At 39.1% G+C, this 25484-nt stretch overlaps 1 protein-coding gene across 1 annotated transcript in view; it reads right to left on the bottom strand.

The window, feature by feature from the left end:
- The window catches only part of LOC146798085 (cytochrome P450 2G1-like), a 759568-nt gene that overhangs the window by 479749 nt on the left and 254335 nt on the right, over positions 1–25484 (bottom strand). The window contains exon 4 of the mRNA XM_085625302.1: positions 2345–2505. Within this exon, the coding sequence (XP_085481428.1) occupies positions 2345–2505 (161 nt within the window). The remainder of the gene's footprint in view (positions 1–2344; positions 2506–25484) is intronic.

Here is a 25484-nt window from a genome sequence, read left to right as displayed (position 1 = left end):
GAGGGTCCAGTTACACAAAGGCATGAGGCTGGGATGCCTGCTCTCTCCTATGCTCTTTGCCCTAGCGTTTGAGCCCATGGCAGTGTGGGTCAGAATGAACCCGATCATTTGGGGAATTTGGGGAGAAAATGCATAGGAGGAAAAAATATTGTTGTATGCCGATGATATATATTGCTATATGCCACCAACCCAGAGTCCTCAATTGGACGAACAATCTATACATTCCAACAATTTGGGAGTTATTCGGGATACAGGATAGACTGGAACAAATCCCTCCTTCATGTGCTGGAGTAGTACTACTGGGCAACACAATTAGTAACTATAAATGAATGGGTGTTTATGGATGGGAGGAGCCAGTATACAGAGTTGACAATCACTATGTGGGACAGAGAGGTTATCTAGCTGCGCTTTACTGTCGACAAACAAAAAACTCAATACCTTCACACACACAAACAACTGTAAGTGTATGGAGGGAAACAACTATTTTACGAGGCTGGAAAGAGAAGCTGACTGGACGAACACCGCTGTGGGACAGTGATCTACTACGAGAGGTGGGGCAGCTAAAGGGATTTTGTAAGTGGCAGGTCATAGGGATTGAATATCTAGGGGAATTATGGAGGGACAAACACTGATAGATTTTGAGGACCTAAAAGATAAGTATCAGATGGTGGAGTCAGGATTTCTGCAATACTTACAGCTAAAATATGCCTTAAGGAGACACATCTCGGATGGAGAGTAATTAGTGGAATACACTCCACTTGAAGATGGAATACTTAACAACCCCATGTCAGAAAAATCCACTTCCCTAGTATATAAAAACATTATGAACAACTCCGTAGACCCCCTAAAGGCTCTCCGAGAAACTTGGACAGTTGATCTGGTGGCACTTGAAGACGATGACTGGACAGAAGCAATACAGAGTCCACTGGAGTTTGCAAAAAGAGCAAGGTTTCACCTCATACAACTGAGCATATTACACAGATCTTACACCTCAAGGGTAGTACTGTACTGAATAGGAAGAACTGACACAGATCAGTGTGCAAGGGGTTCGCAGGTAGGTGGACACCTTATTCAATACACTGTGGTCATGCCTGCGAATTCAGCAATACTGGAAATACATAACAGGGGTAATTTAGGAAGTAGTGGACCAAGAGGTCACATTTGGGGCCAAATGGAATATTTTATGCGTGACCGGAGAAGACATGTGGCAAAAATATTCCAGGAAATGGCTCATGATTGCAGACATTTTAGCCAAAAGAAGTCTAGCGAGGGAGTTGAGAGCGAACCAACAGCTGAGTGTAGTGAAATGGAAGGAGGATTTGGACTGGTGCTGCTCTGCTGAAAAAGTGGTGTTCCATTGCAGAGGGTGCCCAAAAAAGTGCGACAGAATTTGGGGTAAGTGGACACAATAAAGAGGGCTCTGAAATAACTTTAGGAGTAATGGGCAGGGAGGAGAGGGGGGACATTAGACACTGTTCTACACTGAAATGTAACCAAGAATGATTTCATTGATATATTTCTGCATTGTGACATGACAAGCTACTTAGATGTTAAGAATGATACTCTTGAGAATCTGTATGGAAATGATCCGTTAACAGAAGCACTGTCAGGTCTTTTGTAAATCAATAAAAAGATTTTTTTTTTAAAGAATGGCAAAAGAGTTGGTTAGTTTTCTAGCTCGATGGGGATCATTATCTTCATAAAACGTATATTTAGGTAATTACCACATTATGGTAATTTAACATAAAGGAAAAAATAAAAAAATAAATTTACGGAGGCTGAAATGGTGATAATGACACACAACCCACTGCACACATTCAAAATACATCATATTACATTGCATGTCCCAACAACACACACAATATAACTGTAGCTTAAGTCTGGCTCTACCACAACTCACAGAATGGAGAACTTGAGCTGAGATCAGTGTGTGGGTTATAATCATGTGCTTTCTCTTGCATTTTTAGTCAGGCATATACATTTTTGCCTTTTTTTGGTACTTTGTAATTCTCCACTTTACATAACAAAAGCAGACATCGCTGCATAGGCTATGCAGAGCTATATTTAGCAGACCGATGTCTAAAATGTATCCATAAATTTACTTGTAGAAAATTTATGGTCAGATTTTGAGTCATCCATATCCCCACAACTCACTAACATAAAGGATAGGAGATACATACCCTTAATACTAGGTGTAAATCTCTCCATGGAGTTATTAAATTGCAATTAGGGTCTACGCCTTAATTCTGTGTGTACAAGGGTCCCCGCACATAGATTGAATTTTGTGAATTGTGCCCAATGTGCTCCAATAGGTTGTGCAATTCTGTCTTAGCTACACAGTTACCTGTCCCCACATAGAGCTCATAATGACAAATCCATCAGTCAGGGCTTTCAGTATGGTCTCAAACTTCTCATCTTCATAGCCAAATCGTTCTCCAAAAATAATGGAAAAGATGACATTGGCAGCAGCAGGATAAATACCAATTGATGGGTCACAGAATTCCTCTAGCAAAGTGAAAAAGAAATATATCATTAGAATTGTGGCAGGTAATTCAGGACAGTCTTTTTCCACATGTAACAGAGATTCTACTTCTGACTTACATTTGCTTGCTAGGATATAAGGTAGAAATTATAATACTTAAATATTAACTCATATCTTTAAAGTTACCATACCTTAGTTTGATCCAATGATTCTATAAATAAGATGTGAGGAGACAAGGGTGAGAATGCAACATGATTACTTACACATAAAAGGCTAGGAATAATAATCGAGCACATAAATGAAATGGTGCTATTTATTTGGATTCACTAACATGGGGGTGTACTACTAAGGTATTTACATGGCAGAATATTTTTCATGTGTAACGAATACAGCTATATATTTCCTTTTTCCCCCTCTCTTCAAGTGTCCACATGCCCACTGTGCATTTGCCCAAGGGAGGCGTCGACTGAAATGGAGGTGGCTCCCTCCATATACCAAATGTACCTTTGCCATCCTTTATATTTGAAAAAGGCACCAAAACAACAAAGCTGCAAGGAAGTGTCATATATTTGCAAAATGGATGTCATTATGCATTTCCACCATGTACACGGCCTTGTTTACACAGAGGATGCCATATTGTGCCTTACTTTTATATGTGCTCATGTGATTGACATATCATGGAAATGAAAAACCTACTCTGTACAAACACAGTAGATGTGATTAGTAAAATGCGTAGTGCAATTACATAATATAAATAAAAAATACAATTAATATGAAATCACTCATTTCAAATAAAGTGAAAAGAAATTAAAAGAAAATCACATTCAAATTCATTAGACTCTCTAACACCATGCAAGAAATGCAAAGCAATATTTTCATGAAAAGTGTTGACATAAATATCATCATAGAACTTTCATGTTAAAGAATGCTAAGTGGGAAAAAATACATCATCTTTTAAAATACAGTGACCTTCAAATAGCCATCTCACCAACCTTAATGGAGATGCCTATCCTGTAGCGTTATAGCATTTTAGATATGTGTACAGTTCATCATCATATTCATGCCCCTTGGGTTTTACTATCTAGTTCCATTATGTATCTTGACTCAAGGTTATTCAACTCTTTCTTTATTCCTGATTGCTCTGATATGTTTCAAGATATGCCTTCATACATGGTGGATGGTACTTCCTATGTATACCAAAGAGCAAGGGCGAGAAAGTATATTTACAGCATGGTTGGTGTTACAGTGGTATCCCCCGCAATTTTCATGGGTTTCTTTCACTGTGGGGAGCAGATGATACCATATTGGCAGACTTTACACTTGTTGCTCTTAATAAAGCCTCTACTCTTATTCAACCAATTTGATCTATGTATCATCTCTGGACTGAATTTCACCAGATCATCTCATATATATTTTCCATCTACATGTTATCCCCAGTCTCCTAAGGACAATCATGCCAATTATAGGGTCATTTTTAATCCAGTGCCAACGTTGTCAAATTATCCTTCTCAACCGTCTTTCTTCCCTATTCTATGTGGTTAAAAATCTACCTGTATATGCATAGCCAGAATTCCTATTCATTTTCTTATTGTTTTTTTATGGTTAATAAAAGATTATCTCCAGTTGGCTGGCTCTAAGACAAACTCACCCATACGACCTCTATCATCAACTCCGAGTCAGAAATACATGGTTAGGCAGCGACCACACAGTGGTCTGGGGGGATTAACCACAATAAAGAACACATGGCAGGAGTGGTGAGAGCATTCCCAAAACACCAGAAAGTAAGATGCAATGTGAAGTTAGGAGCACGCAGCCAATCAGGACACAGCACATACAGTTGTCACGCGCTTCCCATGTGGGCCATCTGGATACGTTACCCAATGGTCCTCGTTTTGTCTACACAAGGTCGTGACCCAACTTCATTTATTATTAGGTGGAAGTAATGTATGACTCCATGACTAGGCCCGCATTCCTCTTCCTAAAAAGGATCTCTACAGTTTTTTAAGAAAATCCAGGAAATGTATATAATGGCGCTCAGATCAATTTTACTTTTAGACAGTCTTAGGACTCCCACTCTTTGACTGTTCTCCGGATGGAAGAGTTTGATTAAACCACCTGTTCTTGTTTTGCCAAAGGCCTCTTGTCTTTTAGATAGGAAAGGTGAAGGGTGTTAGTTGCTTGGACTACTGGGCGTGACACAGTCTGTACGCCTGTCCCCTGGGTATGATACAGGGTTGATGTCACACTGCTTTGACCTCTGGGCGTGACACATATGGTATGCATGCGTCCTGGGTGCGATATAGGGAAAGCATCTCAATTTTATTGTTTAGTCTCCGTGCTACCGGTTTCTTACCAATGTTGGTATCTGAAAAATTGAGAGGTGTTGTTCCTTGGCCCACTGGATATGACACAGATGGTACGCATGACCCCTGGTTGTGATAATGGGTTGAACTCAGACAGTAGAGAAAATTTGGCCCTTGGAAATTAGGTATAGCTTGTGCTTGGCCCAGAAGGGCCGGTGGTTGTTGAGTTGTTCATCTTTTCCTCATAAATTGTTGTTATCTTTGTCCCGGACTGATATTGACAGAATATTGGGCTCACTTAGTCCCGTGTATCACAAAAGCCCCCCCCCCCCCCTTGTCATAGGGTAGCATGCGCTTGGAACAGGCTATGGTATTTTGCTTTTACAAAGTCATACATTTTTTTTCATTAACTTCATTTTGGTTTTGATTGATGCATTATTGATGTTGCTGTGCTTATAAATTATTGTGACTGTATTTTTGTCTTAGTTGTGTTTGCTTATGAAACCGGTGCTATTTCTCACAATTGCTATTCTATGTCTAAATAGAATCTGCTATTTTGTTCCTAAAGACACACATTTGAACTAACAATTGCACTCTCTTTCAAATTGTGACCCTTTATATGCATTGGTATTCGTGTTTGTGAAATGTTTTTTATGATACATCTGTACATAACATTGAGCTCGTAGTAAAGTAGGTGCAATCAGTAATCCCAGTGTATTTATTTCTCCACAACCAGATTAGATTTTAAATTGAATCAATCCCAAGAAGCCTGGGGGTATCAGTCCCTTAAAAAAGGTTCTCAGCTTATCATGGAGTCACTGTTAAAACACATGCATACTAGGTTCCCCACACATGTTAAAAAGCAGAGCAAGTATTGCCACAAATGGCACACACACACTAAGGCAGATGTGTTCCCCTGGCCAGAAGGGGGAACCTTTGACACTAACATAATCGAAGGCACAAAAACATGCATCCGGACAAAATATGTATGGCAAAAGAAGGCCAGAAGAGAGGCACTGTTAAACTGTGGGCCATCTTCGAGTAGGCCCATACTGACAACCTGTCCCTGAACCAGCAAGTAAGGCATCCGCACCCCCCCGTATGAAGGAATGAAGGTGTTCTGCCCGATGCCTTCCCCACAATTGGGTATACCTATCGACCTGCCAATGGAGCCAGACAGCCCCCTACAAACAACAAACTGATAGATTCAGGCCTTGGAGGCAAACAGGCCAGCAGGCACAGGAAATCCCAGCATTACACCAGTCCAATGCTAGAGCACCCTGAAGTTCGACCCCCGTCTGTTGCGTTCAGCACATCGGACCTCAGCGACACATGGAGCATGCACTCCCACCCATCCAGGTGAACACAGTCTGTAGACTGGGAGATTCATAGCGGGTCTGGACAGCGATAGGACTAACCAGAGTGAGGAATCCAAATGCGAGGGTGAGGCTGCAGGGTGGGCCCAGCAAACCAATGGGAAAAATAGAGAATATATGCCAGATGCCGACAAAACATTCAAAACCACACACCCTCTACTGTCCACCCCAGGCAGATTGAAGGGAGAACCCACGGTCACAGTGCTTGCGAACAATACACCTTACAATTTCCTGATAGACACAGGGGCGACCAGGTCGTGTCTGAGGGAAGGGATAGTCCCCTCATCAAAAAGCACTGCACGCATACAAGGATTCTCGGATACGGTGACCAGGATCCCATTCACAGAACCCCTCAAGCTGGTGATACGGGGAGAGAACATATATTATATTTTCCCTTGTTTCCGATTAATCTATTAGGGCAAGACTTAATGACCAAGCTAAAAATGTCTGTCCAGTTTGCTAACAATGGACATGAAGCTTGCTCTAGTCCTGGAGGTCTTGTCCTAGCATCCACTGAATAGCTATAGTGGTATATATATTGTAGGTTTATAGGCTCCACACAGGAAAATAACACAAGTTTTAGATTGTAAGTGATAATATCTGGGTAACGGTGCTCACCGTACTCGGTGTCACGCAAAGACTGGTTGTGTTTACTCACCTTCCTCGCATCGTTTATAAGATGATTTAACTGCGTTACTCATGTTTTCCGGACCCTCAGAAAACTACAGAACTTAAATTGAGCAGATTTCTTATCCGTTTTCGGATGGAATTACAACCACGATTTATAATCTTCTTTCAGAAAGGACGGAGCCTTGAAAAAGTCGTGGGATACTGTCCCTTTTGGGACGAAACATGTGTCAGCTGCTTATGTCCCAAGGAGATTCTTTCAGCCTGAAGATACACTGGATTAAAAAAACAAGAAAACTTACATATGACTGATATATTTTGTGCTTACTCTTTCGCATTCTATTTACAATCTATGAAATTTACTGTTCTGACGTGTTCTGCGGATTTGTCAAGAAACTTTGTCCTAGCATCCAGACCAGTGAAATCCAGACCAGTGAAACCCTCCTGCATTGGATGCACTCAGGCAAGGACAGTCCCAGCCAATCAGACCCCCTTAACTGAGGCAGTCCTGGGATATACGAGGAATTTAATGAAACTATGAGAGAGCTTGGCAGGGGCATGTTGCATTCACCACTTCTTAGTTGAAGCAGCTAAAAGAACAAGAACCTTGATAGCCAGCAGGGTATGCAAGGAGGAAGAGAGTTGAGACCGTGACATGCACATGCCCACCAGGTTCCCCAAGACTGTGCGGGAAGCAGGGCCATGGTGCATAGGGGCAAACACGATAAATGCCAGAGTACATGGCCTTCCGATATCACCAAGCTCAGCCCCTACCAACACCATGGCACCTCCATGCATAAGGAAGTGGTGAAGATCAGGTTGTCTGGAACTATATGGTGCATTCCCCATGCCTTAAGCCCCCTTTGTGATGGCAAATACAGTACCCAAGCACGTAACCATCATAGTAAATTTGGCACATAGAGAAAATAGAAAGCCACCACAAGGAAGAGTCCCCACCGACTACATGGGTAGGGACCACGAGCAGGGAATAGGCAGGTAGCAACACATACCCCCCACATAGCAGCTCACCGGGAAGAGTAAGGAGCAAGCCCAGAGATACACCACCAAGTTGGTCCAATACAAAATGAAAAAGACCACACTGAAGGAGGCTGCATTGATTGAATGAGTGAAATGGCATCCGCCTTTTAGGGGGCTCCATTACAAAACCCCAGGGGAACCCTTTTATACCAGTAGAGGTCAGGGAGGTTGGCAGCAGCCGGACCTCAGAGAATGTTACTATTACCATTGAATGGGCCACATGGCCGACTGATACCACCTAAAACTATATCACAAATATAGATCAATAAATCTGGGCCAGTCCCCATAAAATCCCTATCATCAAAACCAAGCCCAGGGTAACCAGAATGCACCTTTCACTCAGCCACTAGGAAATCAGACAGCCACTGCACCACCGCTACAGGGTCAAACACATGGCAAGCAGCAACAGACAGGGAACCCCACCTAACAAGGACCAGGACCACAACCACGGCAGGCAGGGGTAACGGTCTGGGGAGGCAATGCCCTCTTGCAAATACAAAACCCAAATCAGCAATAAGATTAAACCCCCAAAGAAAGCACCCACTTCACACACACTTCAACCTTCATTGAAAGAATTGACTTAGGTCATGCATTTTAGAAGAATTTTCACTCCAAAGGATGTGTCTCCAACACAAGGTTATAATTGTAATTCACTTCTACCCCTTGTGAGCGCCAACCTCCAACTGAAATTCAAGAGGATATCAATGCTATAAATAGGTTTATAGCAGGTAAGGCTCAAGGACCAGATGGGTTGCCAGCTGACTTTTTATTTTAAATCAAACCCCTCATTATGGGACCCTCTACTTATGAATGTTTTTAGATCTTTAGCACTCAGGCCCATTCTTGAGTCCCGGAAGTCTGTCACTATTTTTAAAAAAGGGGACCGGTCTCAGACCACCTGCTACAGGCTGTTTTCCCTGATCGACTCCAGCACCAAAATTTTAGGTTGAATTTTATTGTCCCACCTCGAGGACTCGGATGTTACAAATAACATCTTGTCATATGTCCAATTTGGTTTTAGACATGGTGTTGGGACAATCGAGCAATCCCTAAATCTCTATCTAATCTAGGGGAAGTATGTGAAGGCTAAGAAAGGTTCTTGTGCATCCAGCTTTTATACATTTATCTAGCTCCTTTGATCTTGTGAACCTCACTAAGTTGTGGGAGTTAACGGGCAACATGGGAGTGGAACACAACTTATTGACATTTATTATGCGTCTGCACGAAGACCTTTATGTGAGAGTCCATTACGGCCCTCTAGGTGAACATTCATCCCATATAGGTTCAACTAGGGACATTAGGCAGGGGAATATCTTGGCTAATTTTCTTATTTGCTTTATATTAATGACAGTAGTAATTATCTAGTGGAAAATTACAAAGATGTACCCTGTATGGGCCAAAAACCCACTCCTGTTTTATTATACGCAGACAAGGTAGTTCTGATTGCGCGCACTGCAAACAGACCTTTTCGAACTGCTTTTAGCATACATGGAGTATCTGGACCTGAAAGTAAATTTTTCAAAGTCCTACATAATGATGTGTACTCACCCTAGTACTAAGTCAAAAACCTTTAATATGGGGGATTCTGTTCTATTAAAGTTGAACATTTTTAACTATATAGGGATTTTGTTTATTAATCATTAAGTTGGATCCCACTTTGACAACTCAATGTCAGACTTTGCCCGAAAGATCCAAAACAAACCAATTTTAGAAAGGCTCAATCTTTACAGGAGCACGTGTACTTCGTCAGGGACATGTGGCGCTGTCCTCTGGGGTACAATAAGGCAGATATTGTGCAACACGCAGAAAATCTATTTTTACATAGATTACTTTCAGTCCCAGGGGGCACAGCCACCGTAATATGTCATGGGGAGCTTGGGATACCATATTTGTAAGACCAGATTGGACTGGCCCCTTTATTATTGTGGGTCAAAATATTGTAATCCCCAGAGGCTGGATTGATCAAAACGTATATTTCCGATTGTATGGTTTTAGATGAGGTGGACCAAATACAATGGTTAAGCCATTGAAGGTCATCTTTGACAGCTTGGGTGTTTTTGATCTTTACAAATCCCTTCATACAATGGCCCCAATCATAAATCATGCGTTAAAGAACTGTTCTTGGAGCGCTGTATGAAGAAACACCATGAAGCATCGCAGGCCAAGCATTCAAGTGTTAATCATGCTCAAGTCTCAACAACCCATGGCATAGAGCCCTACCTGAGGTGGAATATATCTTCTACACACCACCAATGGCTGACCTTGCTTAGATACTGTACTTTGCACTTTAAATGTGCTCTTTCCTTTCCGGGGGCATGGCGTCATGACCTATATTTCTGTGTGTGTGATAGCACCTCGACTCAAAGCACGAGCAATTAATCTGTTTTGCCAACTGTATTGAGTCAAGACCCAGTTTTCTGATGCCATTGTTGCTCAAAGCCAATGTGAAACAGTACAAGGATGGTCTAAGTTTTTTGCGGTCTCTAGGTTCACTCGAAATTTGTTTTGGGGTTTTAAATTTTATAGAATCAATGTCCCATATTATGAGGAAATATGAATTTTAATGGTTATTCCCTAAAGTTTTAGCTATGATTTAGCGTACTTACTTTGTATTCTTTTATCAAAATTGTTACACGAAAGATGGGCACTGTGTATGAATTTTGTAATAGATGAAATTTTCGACTTGCATTTTACTATCTGATGTGTGGATTTATGCCCTTCGGCCAAAAAAGTTTTACTTTGACTTGACTTTGATTCTTATTATAAATGGAGTAACATAATAGTCTATTAAATGAAACACAGGAGAGGCTTTCTACAGGCCATGTGTGACAGCTTGTTAAGGATATGCATGAGAAAGCACAATTTTCACACTCATACTCTTGAAACGTTGGTTTGACTTAAGGGGAATTGAACCAATTTGATGCAAATGAGAATGCTACATTTCTTCATTGTGAAATATATGAAGTTTGGTAAGCTAATGTTGCCAACAAAATAAATGCATTTCTGAAACATATTTAATGTTGAAATTTGAGAGAGAATTAATTCTACATTTGGGTCACTTTTTTCTGATGTTGGTTCCTTGGTTCCACTGGATACTTGAGTCTATGGTTGTTATTTCACATATACATGAAGACATTCCATTATCTATTCTATTGCACTGATAAAGCTTTCGTTATATTGCCACTACTGCAGACTGAGCATGTGATTGGCATGAGCTTTATGCCATTTACTTTTATGATCTCTATGTATTTTGAGGTAGAATTGATCTATTTTTCAGGTTGTGTGATTATGATTAGCACTGTTTGGCTGTGGGTTGTTATTTTGAGATTTGTGTAACTTTCACCGTGCCCCTACTATATAGATTCTCAGTCATAAATCATAATACATATCTGAGCATCTATTTGGAAGAGACAGGATTGAAAAAATGAAGTGACAAACTATACTGTGTAAATTTTGAAATCTATGTGACCTTCAAGGACTAACTGGAAAATAAAGATATTTTGCAAAGTCTTATAGGATTTTATGGTTAAAGCCCATTGTGTTGCACTACTTATTCTATGGTTTCTGGTGAAGTGTTAAGTCTCAACACCCATGTGTTGTTTGACAAGCAGCCCACAATACAACAGAAATATTTCATTACTACCCCTTCGATATTTCTACAACTTTTAGTGAATGAATGAGAAGATTGTAATATCATTCCCCATTTGGCTTTGCTTTTTTCCCAAATTGTCTTGCTTGGACAGAGAAATCCCCACTCCCTAACTCACCTGAAGAAATTGATCTTGTTGTCATCTTAAACCTCTTTGGCCCAGTTACATTTTTTCCACCATAACAATGTCGCAATTACAGCATGAAATTGCAATTTCACAATAGCATATGTGAAAGGAATGGAAGCCTTTCAGTAACCAATCAAGTCTATTTACCATTTCAGTTTGCCAATAGCTCATTAAAAGTTTTACTTCATTTGACCCCTACTTTTTTGCATAAAACCTCCGGGCAGCCCCTCGACACTCTTTGGCACTTGTTGGGCATCACTAGTGAAATCCGCTGGCCATCGCATATTAAAACCTGGTTAGTTGAGGGTGACGCGCGAGCGCGCGAATCAAAATGGCCGCCATCCGGTGAGCTCCACCGCGTTTTTGCCAGTTTTTCGTTAAAAACGACAAATTTTTGTCAGGAAATTTTATGAAGTGTGGTCGCTGCTTCAATGAAGGCTGTACCTGCATTGTGAGGAGGTTTCCAGCGTTTTTAGACATCAGAAGTAGTATTTTTCGATTTCTGGTTTCTGCTCCCAACTCTGCTCTCAGGTACTGCCAGGTTTGTCTGTCAAGGGGGCGGAGAATACTTTCAGGAAAGGGCCTGGTTTGGGTATAGCCACTCCCACAGTCCATTTTAGCTGGTGCACCAGTCATTTTAAGGATTTCTTTACAACTTCCACTCTATTTATTCATAAACTGTTCATTTTTCTTCAAATTTAATTCTTTAGTCAAGAAAATGGAAAATAAAAATGCACTTTACAGTAAAAGGAGACAGCAGGTTTCACCTCCTTCAGTTAAATCTAAAGTGGTAGATTCATCTGATTCACTATCTTTAATTCTGGAAGAAATTCAGGCACTTCGTGTGAATACTGATACTATTGCGACAGAAGTTAAAAACGTGCGCAAAGAAATGGCATGTTTGTCAATGAAAATATTTGATAACTCAATTAAAATACAAGATAATAAAGTTAAAGTGGATGCTTTTACCCCTCTTGTGGCAAAAATATCACCTATGTGCTCGTTTCTTTTGGATTTGGAAAATCGCATTAGACAATATAATCTAAGCATATTCAATTTACCAGAGGAGGTTGAGGGAGCTAACTGTAGATTATATTTGGAGAACTTATTTCCTGGTCTCTTAAATATCAAATTTCCAGAAAAATTTGAAATTGATAGAGCTCACAGGATTCCTTCTCATCACAATCCTCAACATACAAAACCACGTCAAATGATCTTCAAAGTTCTTCGTCACCATCATTTGGTTTTGATCAGAAAAGCAGCACGAGAAATTCCCTCCTTGAAGGTCAATGGGAATAAAATTTGTATTCATCAAGATTTTGCCAAAGAAACTGTTGCAATCCGCAAGGAATTCACTGATCTTCGTCCTCAATTACAAAGTCTTTGATACAAATATGGCCTTTCTGATCCATCGACGATGCATATTTGGAAAGATAATTTTTCAAAATCCTTTCAGCGTCCTGAGGAACTGAGACATTTTTTAGACCAACAGTCACAGCATTCAATGGATACTCATGGCCCTACTACTTGACTTCTATAAATTTTGTCTTTTCTGACATATTCATGAATATTTCTTATATCGGGCTCCAACGGTTCCGGTCATGCTTGTAGAGCGTGTGGGCGTTTCACTTTTCACATTTATGTATTCTGTTTGTCTCTTTTTCTATGTTTTATTTTCTCCTTTCTCTATTACTTGTTCTGGAGCTACTTTCTTCTCATCATCTGGGCTTTTTTCTTACCTTCCTCTTCTTAACCTTTTCTCTCTTGTTCTTCCATTAAGGCTAATATTAAAGTAGTTTCATTAAATGTTAAAGATTTACGCCAGCCAGTTAAACGTACAATTTTTTTTGATTATTTAGGAGGTTGCAAAGCTGATATTTGTTTTCTACAGGAAATTTATATAGATGACAACATTTTAGATTATATGAAGAAAAAGTGGGTTGACAATATTGTATCTTCTCCTGCTAATGGTATAAAAAATGGTGTGGCTATTCTTTTTGCAAAGAAATTGCATTGCCAAATTTTGAGTAAAACGTCCGATGCAGATGGGAGATATATAATCGTTAAAGTTAAAGTTCATGATTCAGTCATATTTTTAGTTAATGTTTATGGTCCTACTGCAGATGATCCTGTTTTTTGGGCTAATCTTTCAACTGAGGTTCTAAAGATTGGTAATGTTCCTTTAATTGTTGGAGGTGATTTTATTGTCATATCTGATCCTCTATTAGATAGATTATCTCTTACCAAATTTCACCCTCCTAAAGTTTATTATGCTTTTAAATCATTTCTTCAAACTACTAAGGGCCATATCAGCAACGGCCAGCGATAATTATCGCTGGCCGTGCTTAGCGATAATTTTCTTATCGCTGGCTATCTCTGCTTTTTTTCACCCTGGTAGCGCGTTATCATCAACGCGCTGCTCCAGGGCGATAAAAATTCGAGAGATAGCGATGTTATCGCCGTTTTGCAGGGAACATCCCTGATTTTCCAGCGATGTTCCCTGCAAACGGACGATAACCTTGCTGATACGACCCTGTGGTCGTATCAGCATAATCCACCCCCAATGTTAGGGGTGGCTTAGTCAGGATTTTAGCAGATGTTAGTTTTTGGAGAAAACAGTAGTTTTCTCCAAAAACTAACGTCTGCTAAAATGCAAGGGCATTCTTGCTGATAGCGCAAAGACGTGTTATTACTCTCCTGACATGTAGTGTATGTCAGGCACGCCCACTTTGCATCCCATTAGAGATACAAAGGTAGGCGTAGTGTAAAAGGGTGCTAACATGCGAATACGCATTTTAGCACCCTCTTACTGATAGGGCGTTGGTTTTATCTCAGCTTTTCTGGCTTTTAAAGCCAGAAAAACAGAGATCAAGCCCTAGATGATATGCCCCTATGTCAGTTGATATTTGGTGTCTACATTTCCCTACAGACAAAAGTTTTAAATTTTTTTCAAACCCACATAATTCTCACTCTAGGATTGATTATTTATTAGTTGCCAGACAACTAATTAACTCAGTCATTAATCCTAAGATTGGTAACATTGACGTTTCAGATCATGATATGATTTCTTGTGTTTTAAATTTAAATCCAACTTTTTCTAAACAATCTAGATGGAGATTGAATACCGGTAGAGTTCTCAACGAACACAATAAACCAAAATTCTTATCCACCATTCATGATTATTTGATGCTTAATCCTGCAGGTTCTACTTCAATGGTTAATAGATGGGATGCTTTTAAATCTTATATTAGACGGGTTACTATTTCTATTATGGCCCACGAAAATAAGACCTTAATCCAAATATAAAAAAATTTGAAGAACAAATTGCGAAATTTGAACGACTTTTTATTACGTCTAATGATCCTCAATATAGAATTAAGTTACAAAAGCTTCGCAATGAATTTAATACAATTCTTAGTAAAAGAGTTGGTGTTCAGATATCTAGGGCTAAAGCCAAATTTAGTTTTAATGCAAATAGATCTGGAAGACTTTTAGCTAATTACTTTCGTATAAAAAAAGATAAAACTAAAATCAACTCAATTCAGGGCCCTAATGGTAAAATTGCTATATCTCATAAAGATATTGTTAATGAATTTTTGGATTTTTATTCTGATTTATATAATAAGCCCGATTTTCATGATGACTCTATAATTGATTCTTTTGTAAATTCATATAGATTACCTAAGATCTATCACTCAGATAAAATCAGACTTGATTCACCCATTACTAAAGATGACATTTTATCTGCCATAAAATCTCTTAAAAAAATAAATCTCCGGGTCCGGATGGTATCCCGGCTGAATTTTACAAAGAATTTCAGTCCCAACTTTTACCTTTTTATTTTATCTTTTTATATCTTTTGGCTCTTCAGGAATTACCTCAGCTTCCTTTACTGAAGCTTTAATTATTGTACTTCCCCCAAACCAGATAAAGACCCCACATTATGTCTAATTATCGTCCTATATCTTTAATTAATCAAGATTGTAAATTATATGCTAAAACACCAGCCACTAGATAAGCCCCTGTCTTAGATGCTATTATTCATCCAGATCAATCTGGGTTTATGAAAAATAGATATTCTGCTACTAATACAAGAACTTTGTTACATATCATTGAACAAGGTTCTTCTTTAACCTTACCCTCAGGAGTTATGGCTTCAGATGCTGAAAAAGCTTTTCATAAACTTCATTGGCAATTTTTATTTCGTACCTTATCTTCATTTAATTTTGGTGCCACCTTTATCCGCATGATTTCAGCTTTATATTTTGCTCCTACTGCTCGTTTATTTATTAATAGCCAAATTTCGTCTCAATTCTCGCCTTTTTTGAGGTACAAGACAAGGGTGTCCCCTTTTCCCGCTATTGTTTTTAATTGCTATTGAACCTTTTCTTACTTCTATAAGAAATTGTGATAATATTAAAGGAATCTATATAAAGGATGTTATTATTAAAACCTTAGCTTATGCTGATGATGTGCTTTTATTTATCAATGATCCCTTATCCTCATTCCATTCCTTATTAGAGATTATAGCAAAGTATTCTACAGTCTCTGGATACAAATTAAACACTAACAAAACAGAATTTTTTCCATTAAACATTTATTGTACTCTGATATGATTCCCATGAATGAAATCATTTGGCAAAAGAATAAATTAAAATATCTTGGTATTTTATTCTCTTCATCCATAAAATCAACAATATCTTTAAAATGTAATTTTATCTTAGAGTATATTAACCCCTTCAGTGCCACGCCCTTTCCCCCTCCTGTGCCGGGCGTTTCCCACGCGAGTGGGTTTCATGACGAGATAGTCTCGCCATGGGCACAGCGCGACCGTGCTCCATGACGAGACTATCTCGTCATGGGCACAGAAGAGGTTAAAGAAAAAACTTCCAAATGGTCATCATTACATCTCTCATGGTGGGGTAGAATGGATTCTATTAAAATGACGATTGCTCCTAAAATATTCTACACCCTTGCCATGATTCCTACTCAATTTTCAGTCAGTAAAGTTTTATAAAGATGTTGATAAACTTCTCTCCAAATTTCTTTGGAACAACAAATCACCTCCTATTAGCTATAAAAAACTACAAATGTCTAAATGTAATGCTGGGTTTGGTATCCCTGACTTTTTTCTTTATCATAAAGCTTTTATTTTAAAACAAAGATACATATGGTTTCATCTTTCCTCTTTACATAATCCCCCTACTTGGCTCCACATTGAACAATCTATTGTAAAACTTTTTCCTTTACCCACTCTGTTAACTATGTCTAACAAATCATAATTTTTTCATAAATCGGTTATTCTTAAATCCACTGAAATGATTTTTAACGACTTTGATTCAATTTTTCTTTTTCCCATGTATAATACTGAAGACTTGTCATTATGGTATAGCAATGTTATTAAATTGAATAGAAATATCAGTTTCTGGTTTTCATGGATTAAGGCTGGTATTTTTTATCTTGAAGATATCTATTCCAACAATACTTTCATAACATTTGAGGATCTCCAAATAAGATTTGGTTTACCTCATTCTGATTTTATTTATTACGAATATTTATGTAATTCGATTCTAGATTCTGTTCCTCAAGATATTCCATCTAATGTTAAAGCTGACTTATCAATTTATACTCAAACTATATGAGCGTCATCTTATGGTGGTTCTATTTTATAAAAAAAATTATCTAATACTCTAGGAAGTAACATAAATATGATTTCAATGCTTTGGAATAATGAGCTTTCACTTTCCTTATCTAGTGCTACATGGGAAAATATTTGGCTTAGTAATATATCTGGATGGCTACCTGTTTCACTTTATCAAACCAATTCTTATATTTTATTTAATTGTTTATGGACTCCGTTACGTTTATTCCAAGCTAAACTTCTTCAATCTGCAACGTGTTGGCATTGTAAATGACATCCTGGTTCATTACAACACATGCTTTATGATTGTCCCTTAGTGTTTAAGATCTGTAATGAAGTTTGGGACATTATCAAAAAGATATTAAATATTCATGAGGATATATCATACAAATTGTTAATATGCAAATCTATTATTTTATCACAGAGTTTAAATGTTCTTGAAGGTAAACGTTTTGATTTTTTAATTTCTGCTGCGTTAAAATCCATTACTTTCAGTTGGAAAGATGTTTCGATATTATCAGTTCATGCTTGGTGGTCATGGGTTATTTTTACAAAAAGAGGTGCTCAGTTATCCTTGTCTGGGATTAATCATAATTCTAACTCTTATCATTCATTCTGGATACCTGTTGATGTTTATTTATCATCCTAATGGTATATTTATTGTTTGTTTCCCTTTTTATTGTTCATATATTACAATAATTAATAAGATATAGTAGCTCTATTTATAGCTTACGCATTAATTATTTTTTGGATGTTTCCCTCCCCCTCCTTCCCTTTTTATTTGTATTTGAATATGAATAGTTTCATATCTATTGTAATGAAAATGATGATTTTGTATTTTATATATTGTAATAGATATTATTGTTCAATACTATTTTTTATGTATGTCCATGTTTACTGTCCATTTAAAAACTTCAAAAAAATATTTGGAATTAAAAAAAAAACCTGGCTAGCTATAGCCTCTGGTGTATCAAAACGAAACATCGCAAGACAGTGGGGTGTAAAGGAGATAAGAACACTTACAGCCTGGAAACGAGACTTAGATTGGTGTTGCCTGACTGAAAAAAATAAGCAGGGGATGCCCTAAAAAGTGGGAGAAGATGTGAAATGCATGGGATAGTTACAGATCCTTGACATAAACAGACGCAAGGGGGTGTATTAATTATACTAGCTAAGTAGACAATTGAGGATGGGCAGACCCTTCCCCGTGCATATGGTATGTAACTTTGTAACCCCGACCAACACCTCAGATGATGTACAACGTGTTGATTATGTGTAAGGATGGGATGTTTACATGTTTGCCTAATCAATAAAAAGAATTTATTAAAAAAAACTCCGGCCAGATGCTCACTTGAGGTTCGACAGACGGCCACAACAACTGATGTCAATTCTTTTTACAAACTGTTAGGTGATTTAGCTTAAGGAGTAATTATATTTTTTATCAGGTAGTTAACCTCTTCAGTGCCACGCCCTTTCCCCGCCCTGTGCCGGGCGTTGCATTAGCGGGTGGGGTTCATGACGAGATAGTCTCGTAATGGGCACAGCGCAACCGCGCTCCATGACGAGACCATCTCGTCATGGGCACTGAAGGGGTTAATATAGGGAAACCACTTCCAGGACCCTCCTAACATCTATACACACTTTGAAGGACCCTTTTGAATCTCTTTGGATACATAAGTGTAACTTTGTGTAAAGGCACCAAAGATATTCAAGAATGAATCAGGAACTGACTGCTGTAACGGTCATTTGAAAACTACAAATTCTTTTCATAAAGACATGCTGGTGCATATTTACAAGCCCCTATCACCACCACAGCATGACTTTTAGTGCCGCTGTGGTGGCGATAGGAACTTCTCCTTATTTACAAACCAGCGTTAAGCCACTTAATGTGGCTTAAGGCTGCCTTGTAAATAATAGTACAAGAAAGAGTGGGAAATCCAATAGATCCGTGGAGGCTTGGGCAATTAATGGATTAGAGGGTAAATATGCCTACAATGGCTTTTCTTTCTTTTGCACAATCTAATATCTAAGCAAACAATGGTCGCAAGCTCTATCCAGTAGCTTCCATCAAGTTATTTATTAATGTAAAAGGATTTATTTCAATTTGAACAAATCTGCCAAAGAGAATTTCAAAAGGGTGTTAGTTTTTTGGAAATGTAAATTTATAATGAAAAACTTTTCAGAGGGTGCAAAACACTGTTACATAAATATAAATCAACAAATAGTGACTGAGATAAAGTGATTTGCTGTTATAAGCATCTCATTATCACTGATGTGGACACCTATTTCAAACATGTAAAACAGGAAAATGTGACTGGTCAAACAGAAAACAAATCCTCAGTTCACAAAGAAAATAGGTGTTGTTGTCCACATTTCGGTCTAGATGCATCGTAATGAGCCCCTTAGGGTCTCAAATGTTTTTTTACAGGTTTTACTTGGATGGTGGATGCAAGGCCATGGCGAGTGCAAGGGCTGGCTGGATGCCATGCCCTGTTCCAAGAGGTTGCTGCATATTACTGAAGGATGTGCATAGCTGATTTTGGTGCACAAGAGGCAGGGTGCAAAGTCAGACCATAGCTTGTACCTTCATTCTGAGTCTGCTGCACATAGTTTAGTACAGTATGCAGCCTTATAGGGTGGCAGGGGACTGAGAGCAAAGGCTTAAAGTACACCACGTCCAGCAATAAGAGACCACTGTGCATGGCAAAAAGGCATGACTAGCTAATTTCGGTAGGATGTTGGTTGAGTGCCAGACATAGCTGCTCGCCAGATCAATGCCCACAGTCCAGTGTATATTGGTGAAGGCTGTGCAATATGTATTTGGTGGGAGAGGTACTGCCAAATCCAGAGTGGTGTTAGAAACTCAATCTTACATAACGTTCCTAGAAAGCTCTGCATGTTTACCAGCAGGAGTCAAGGGTCGAATTCAAAACCATTTACAGTAGCCACAAGGCTAGATGCACAGTTGCCTGTAAGATACCTACCCTAGCAAAACTAAATCCAGTGATCTTCACTAAAAAGCCTTCAAACAATAGACACATGGATTCAGATTTCAGAATACAGAAAGTGGTAAACATTAGCACTCTTCTTCTCATAGTACAAAAGTGGCATTCTGCACAAATTTTGCTAACAGTTCATACTTAGGGCCTCATTACGATGTCGGTCGGAAAGGCTCCAAACGGCATTCAGTTCATCCAAATCCGATTCAGAACCCGCCTTTCCGACTGACTCGGAAACACATCTGACTGACCGATTATGATATTCGGAAACTGTTCGGTCATTCAACTTGGGTCCGATAAGCATTCAGAGAAACCGAGTCGCTCTGAGCCAACTCATAGGGCTCTACGGACTGCATTTCTGGCCGATGCATTCTGATGATGATTCGCACAGTCTTTATGAATCGGTCTGCCCAACATCGATCGGATGTCGAATACCAACATTGGGGGGCCGTAGAAGACCCCCCTTTACCTGGAGTCCTCTGTTCGGTGCCCGTGGGGGTACCCAAGGGTCCCCTCTTTCCAACAATGCAAGGGGTGCCCACCACAAGGTGCAAGGTTTTTTGCCACCACCCCTTTTTTCAGTGGGAGCCTGTGTTGTCGGTCAGAACACAGGCTCCCATTAAAATCCATGGGAGACTGACCGAACGGTTTTCGGAATCATCATAATCGGTCAGTCGGATTCCCTGAATCTGATTCGGTCAGAAACGATTCCAAGACCGAGTCGGTCGGAATGCATTTTAACCGAAATCGTAATGAGGTTTCTAATCGGAATCATCAGAAACAGGTCTGAAAGAATGTATTTGTGGTGAGCACTTGCTTCTGGCACCTGGGCCTATTTAGGTAATATTGTTGTACTTCACCCCTCCATAGCCATAATTCACCCATCCTTTCCAACTATGTGAATCTGGTCTCACTGGCACTTGAGGTAGAGTAAACAGAAAGGCCTTCAGCAATTAAAAGATGGAACATACTCAATGCACCTGATTTCTGGGATATATAAGGTATTCATCCTCCTCTTTTTCTGACTTGTTTTTGTGGGCTGTAAGACTCCGAGCACTTTAACACTGCTAACGAGTACTAAAATGCATGTGCTCTCTCCACTTAACATAGTAACATTGGTTCATATCCAAATGGCTTATTTAATTTACTTAATATTCCCCAGTAAAGTGGCACTACATGTGTCCAAAGCCTGTAAATTAAATGCTACTAGTGAGCCTGCAGCACTGGTTGTGCAACCCACCGAAGTAGCCCGTTAACCATGTCTCAGGCCTAAAAATTCAGCCTGTGTGCAGTTTTAAACTGCCATGCTGACCTGGCAAGTTAACACACTTGCCAGGCCTAATCTTTCCTTTTTGAAACATAAAAGTCAGCCCTGAGGTAGACTCTGAATAGCCCAAGAGCAAGGTGCAGTGTTTTTAAAAAGTAGTACATGTTCTTTCATGTTTTATATGTCCTAGTAGCGAAAAATTCTTACATTCATTTGTTACTACTGCAAGGCCTATCTCTCCAATAGAATAACATTAGGATTACCATATTACATTTTTAAAGTGTAATTTCCAATTGGGAAGAGATAACAACCCCAAGTCTAGTATCTCTGGAATGGTAATGATAAATCATCTTTAATAGCAAAGTCAGATTTATTGTTAGTGTTTAGAAAATTCCACTTTTAGAAAGTTAGGCATTTTCCTGCTCTAAGTCATTTGGTGCCTGCTGCCTGTCTCTGATCACTGACTGGACTGGGTGACAGCTGGATTATCTGTATTCCCACTAGGCAGCCACACACAAGTCTGAATTGGATGTGACTTACTGGATCCTCCTGGGAGGATAGGAGGGAGGAGCTGGGCACAGACTCACATTTACACATGAATAGGCTGTGTCCTGTTCACACACAAAGGGCTGCATATCCCCCTATAGTGAGTCTGGACCCGGGAGAGGAAGGGAGGACATCTGTGCACTTCAAAGACCCTTCTTTGAAGCCCCCCCTTTTAAAGGCACCTCTGGGTATAAGAACTAGACCTCTGATACTACCAACTCAGTACACTCCTGGACCTGTCAAGACCCTGCCAGGATGAATGTTTGCTATACTGCTAAAGGACTGCCACTCTGTTGGACTGCTGCTCTAGAAGTGTTTTTCTGCCTTGATGCCCTGCTTCCAGTTATCCTCTGGCCTGACTGAGGAGGACTGGACTCACATCACTTAAATCCAGAGTGACTCCAAGGGGATGCTGGCTTGCCTCGTGGTCTAAGTCCCAGGGACATCAAATTCTTCAACTCACCATGCTACAGCCCCTGGACTTTGCTTGCTTGAAGTCTTGCCCTGCCAAGTAGTGCCAACCCAGTCCTGGACTCTAGGAAGAGGGCATAAAGTGCTGCTTCAGCAAAAATCAATGCATCAATGCCATTACACCACTCGGAACTGGCACATCACCATAGACGGTGATGCATCGCTGCTTGAATCAAGTACATCGCTTCACCGACTTTTTGATGCATCTCCGACTTTGCACTGCTCAGGACTGGCGTATCTCCATCAACAAATGACCCATTATAGTGGATGGAAGGATTGAGAACATTGTTTTCTCAACAGCTCATTGCATCGCCTCCATTGCCAATGCATCTTTGTCTTTGTGCAGCTCGGATCCGAAGTATCGGCTCCATCATAAGGATTGATGACGATGCATTACCTCCGCTGCTTCCCGTATTGTCCTGGACGTTGACACATTCAAGGTACTTTTTCAGCAGGCTATGGTTGGCCCAGTATCTGACCTGTGCTCCTTTGTAGTCAGCCTGAACGTTTGTATTTGACAGGGTCTAGCTCAACCAGATAGCCCTGGTTGGTGCTATATGCTTTTAAGCACTAGATTTCAGTTTACTCTGTAAAAATTCATAACTCTGGATAAACTTATTGGATTTCTATAGTTGTGGTCCTGTTTTGTTAATAGAAATGTAAGCTATTGTGCTAAACTGAGGTGGAGTCTTCTGTGTATAGTTTTCACTGTGTTACTATTTGAACTATTGCACAAATACTTTACACATTGCCTCTTAAGTCAAGTCTGACTGCTCTGTGCCAAACTATCAGAGAGTGAGCACAGGTTAATTTAGGGTGTGTGTTGGTTTACCCTGACTAGGATTGGGGTTTCTGCTTATACAGGGTGCACACCTCTGCCAACCAGAAACCCAATTTCTAACAATTCTGATATCAGATCCAGTTCTCTTGCTCTGTCAAAATCAGTGGACTTGTAATTTCACAATACATGACTTCTCCTAATCGTTATAATGATTTAAGCTCATTAGGACCTTTCCCAGATGCCAGAGCTTCTCTTTATAGGTACAATATATAATGTGCTTGCAGACAATACACATAATGCTGACAGCAAAGTACTACACTCATATTCTGAGGAATGCACATTTGCCTGGGTAAAGGATCACTGCAGTTTGCCTCATCTTTAGTGCCTCCTTTGAGGCTCTTGGGCATGAGTGAAATCGAAGTCTACCCATGCACTAGTCCAGGCTCTGCTGTAGTAGATGCTTAGTCTATGGTTTGTTCAACGGAGAACAGTGCTACTCGTGGGGTATGTTATATTATATGGATTTGTGAAGTGCACAACTCACATCAGGGGTCCTCCTGGTGCTTGAAGCAGGATCAGTGTGGACCTATTTGGTGCAAGAATTAGATGAAGAGCAAAATATTCAGCTTTGTGTGAACTTCAAGAATGGAGGAAGCAGATCTGATGTGTAAGGGGCAGATAGTTCCTGGCTTTAGGAGAAAGGTAGTAGAATGTGGCTATCTGATCTGATTTTGAGTATGGAAGTGAGAGAGTACGAGTATGGCAGAGCAGTGGAGTCTGGTATGTTGGTAAAGGTGTATGCGGTTGTTGAGGTATATAGATCAATGTTGTGCAAGTGTTTTTATTTACATGGAAGGAGTTCGAAAAAAGCCTGTTTAGGTGTGGGATGATGTTGGAGCTTGATGGGAGCCTGAGTGTAAGTCTGGCTGCTGGTTTCTATATGATCTGAAGTTTCCTGTTTAGCAGTTTGTTGATGCCTATGTAAAGCGTGTTGTCATAGTCCAGATAGCTAGTAAAGGTCTTGCAGGAAACCCTTGATTCTTAAGTATCTTCAAGGTAAGGACACAAGAGGCAGAGACTGCATTCACTTGGCTTGTCATGATGAGCAGATTTTAAACCAGTATTCCAAGGATCTGTGAATGGTTTGTAGGGTTGGTAGTGGGTCCGAGATCTGTAGGCCACCAAGTTGAGTTCCATATTGAGGTAGTTTTGCAAAAGATCACTACTTCTGTCTTGTCTGTGTTGAGTTTGAGGTGGTTGGTCCTAATCCATCATCGAACTTTGGACATGCAGGTGATGAAGTTAATCCAGGTGCTTGAAGTTTTGTCAGAGAAGGAGATGATGAGGTCGGTGTCTTCCACGTGTGAAGTTACATTGATGTCATGCGTCCAAATTTAATAACATGTTTAATAATATCATTTGGTCGCTTACTTAAATCTAGTTGTAAAAATATTTTTTTTGTTTAATTTAATATATATTAGTTAACATGTTAATTTTAGGTATTAGTATTGTTAGTGTAATTGGTATTAATTAGTTGTGCTATAGTTTGTAATATAAATTGTGTTTTTTTAAATGAGGCTACTAATGTATAATGTATCGGTGGTTAGCTGGGTTTGTAGAGGAATAGGGCAGTAAGGTATGTAGATTATGATTAATTTTGTTGTATATTTAATTCTGTGTGTAATCTAAATATTTAGTTGACTAATAATTATTTAAATTGTTAACAGTTATATATTTAAGTCTATTTTCTTATTTGTAATATAAATTTATATTTTTAAATCTGATAAATTAATTTTATTGTAGTATTGGGTTGCTGGGTAATAACGTGGGAAGTTTTAAAAATTACTAATAATTTTATATTAATGTCAATTATTCTTTACTAATCATGTAATTAATTAATAAAGTTTCAACTTGTTTTATTTTTAATTGCTGGGTTAATGTTTTATTTAAAAATGTTGATGTATATTTAATTGCTTTTCTTGTTGATTTGTAGGACTTTGTTGGTTTTATAGGGGAAGAGGGCTGAAATAAATTTCAGTCCAATAACTTTATTTTAATCCTAATTAAATTGTAATTGTTTAATTTATTATGTAACTTGTGATTTTGTATGGAAATTGTTCTATTTTGTAATTGTTCAATTAATATATTTGTAAAACAAATTATAATATATCTAAATG

This window comes from Triturus cristatus, chromosome 9 (assembly GCF_964204655.1).
Source record: "Triturus cristatus chromosome 9, aTriCri1.1, whole genome shotgun sequence".
Classification (NCBI taxonomy): Eukaryota; Metazoa; Chordata; class Amphibia; order Caudata; family Salamandridae; genus Triturus; species Triturus cristatus.
This window is presented reverse-complemented; position numbering and strand designations above follow the sequence as displayed.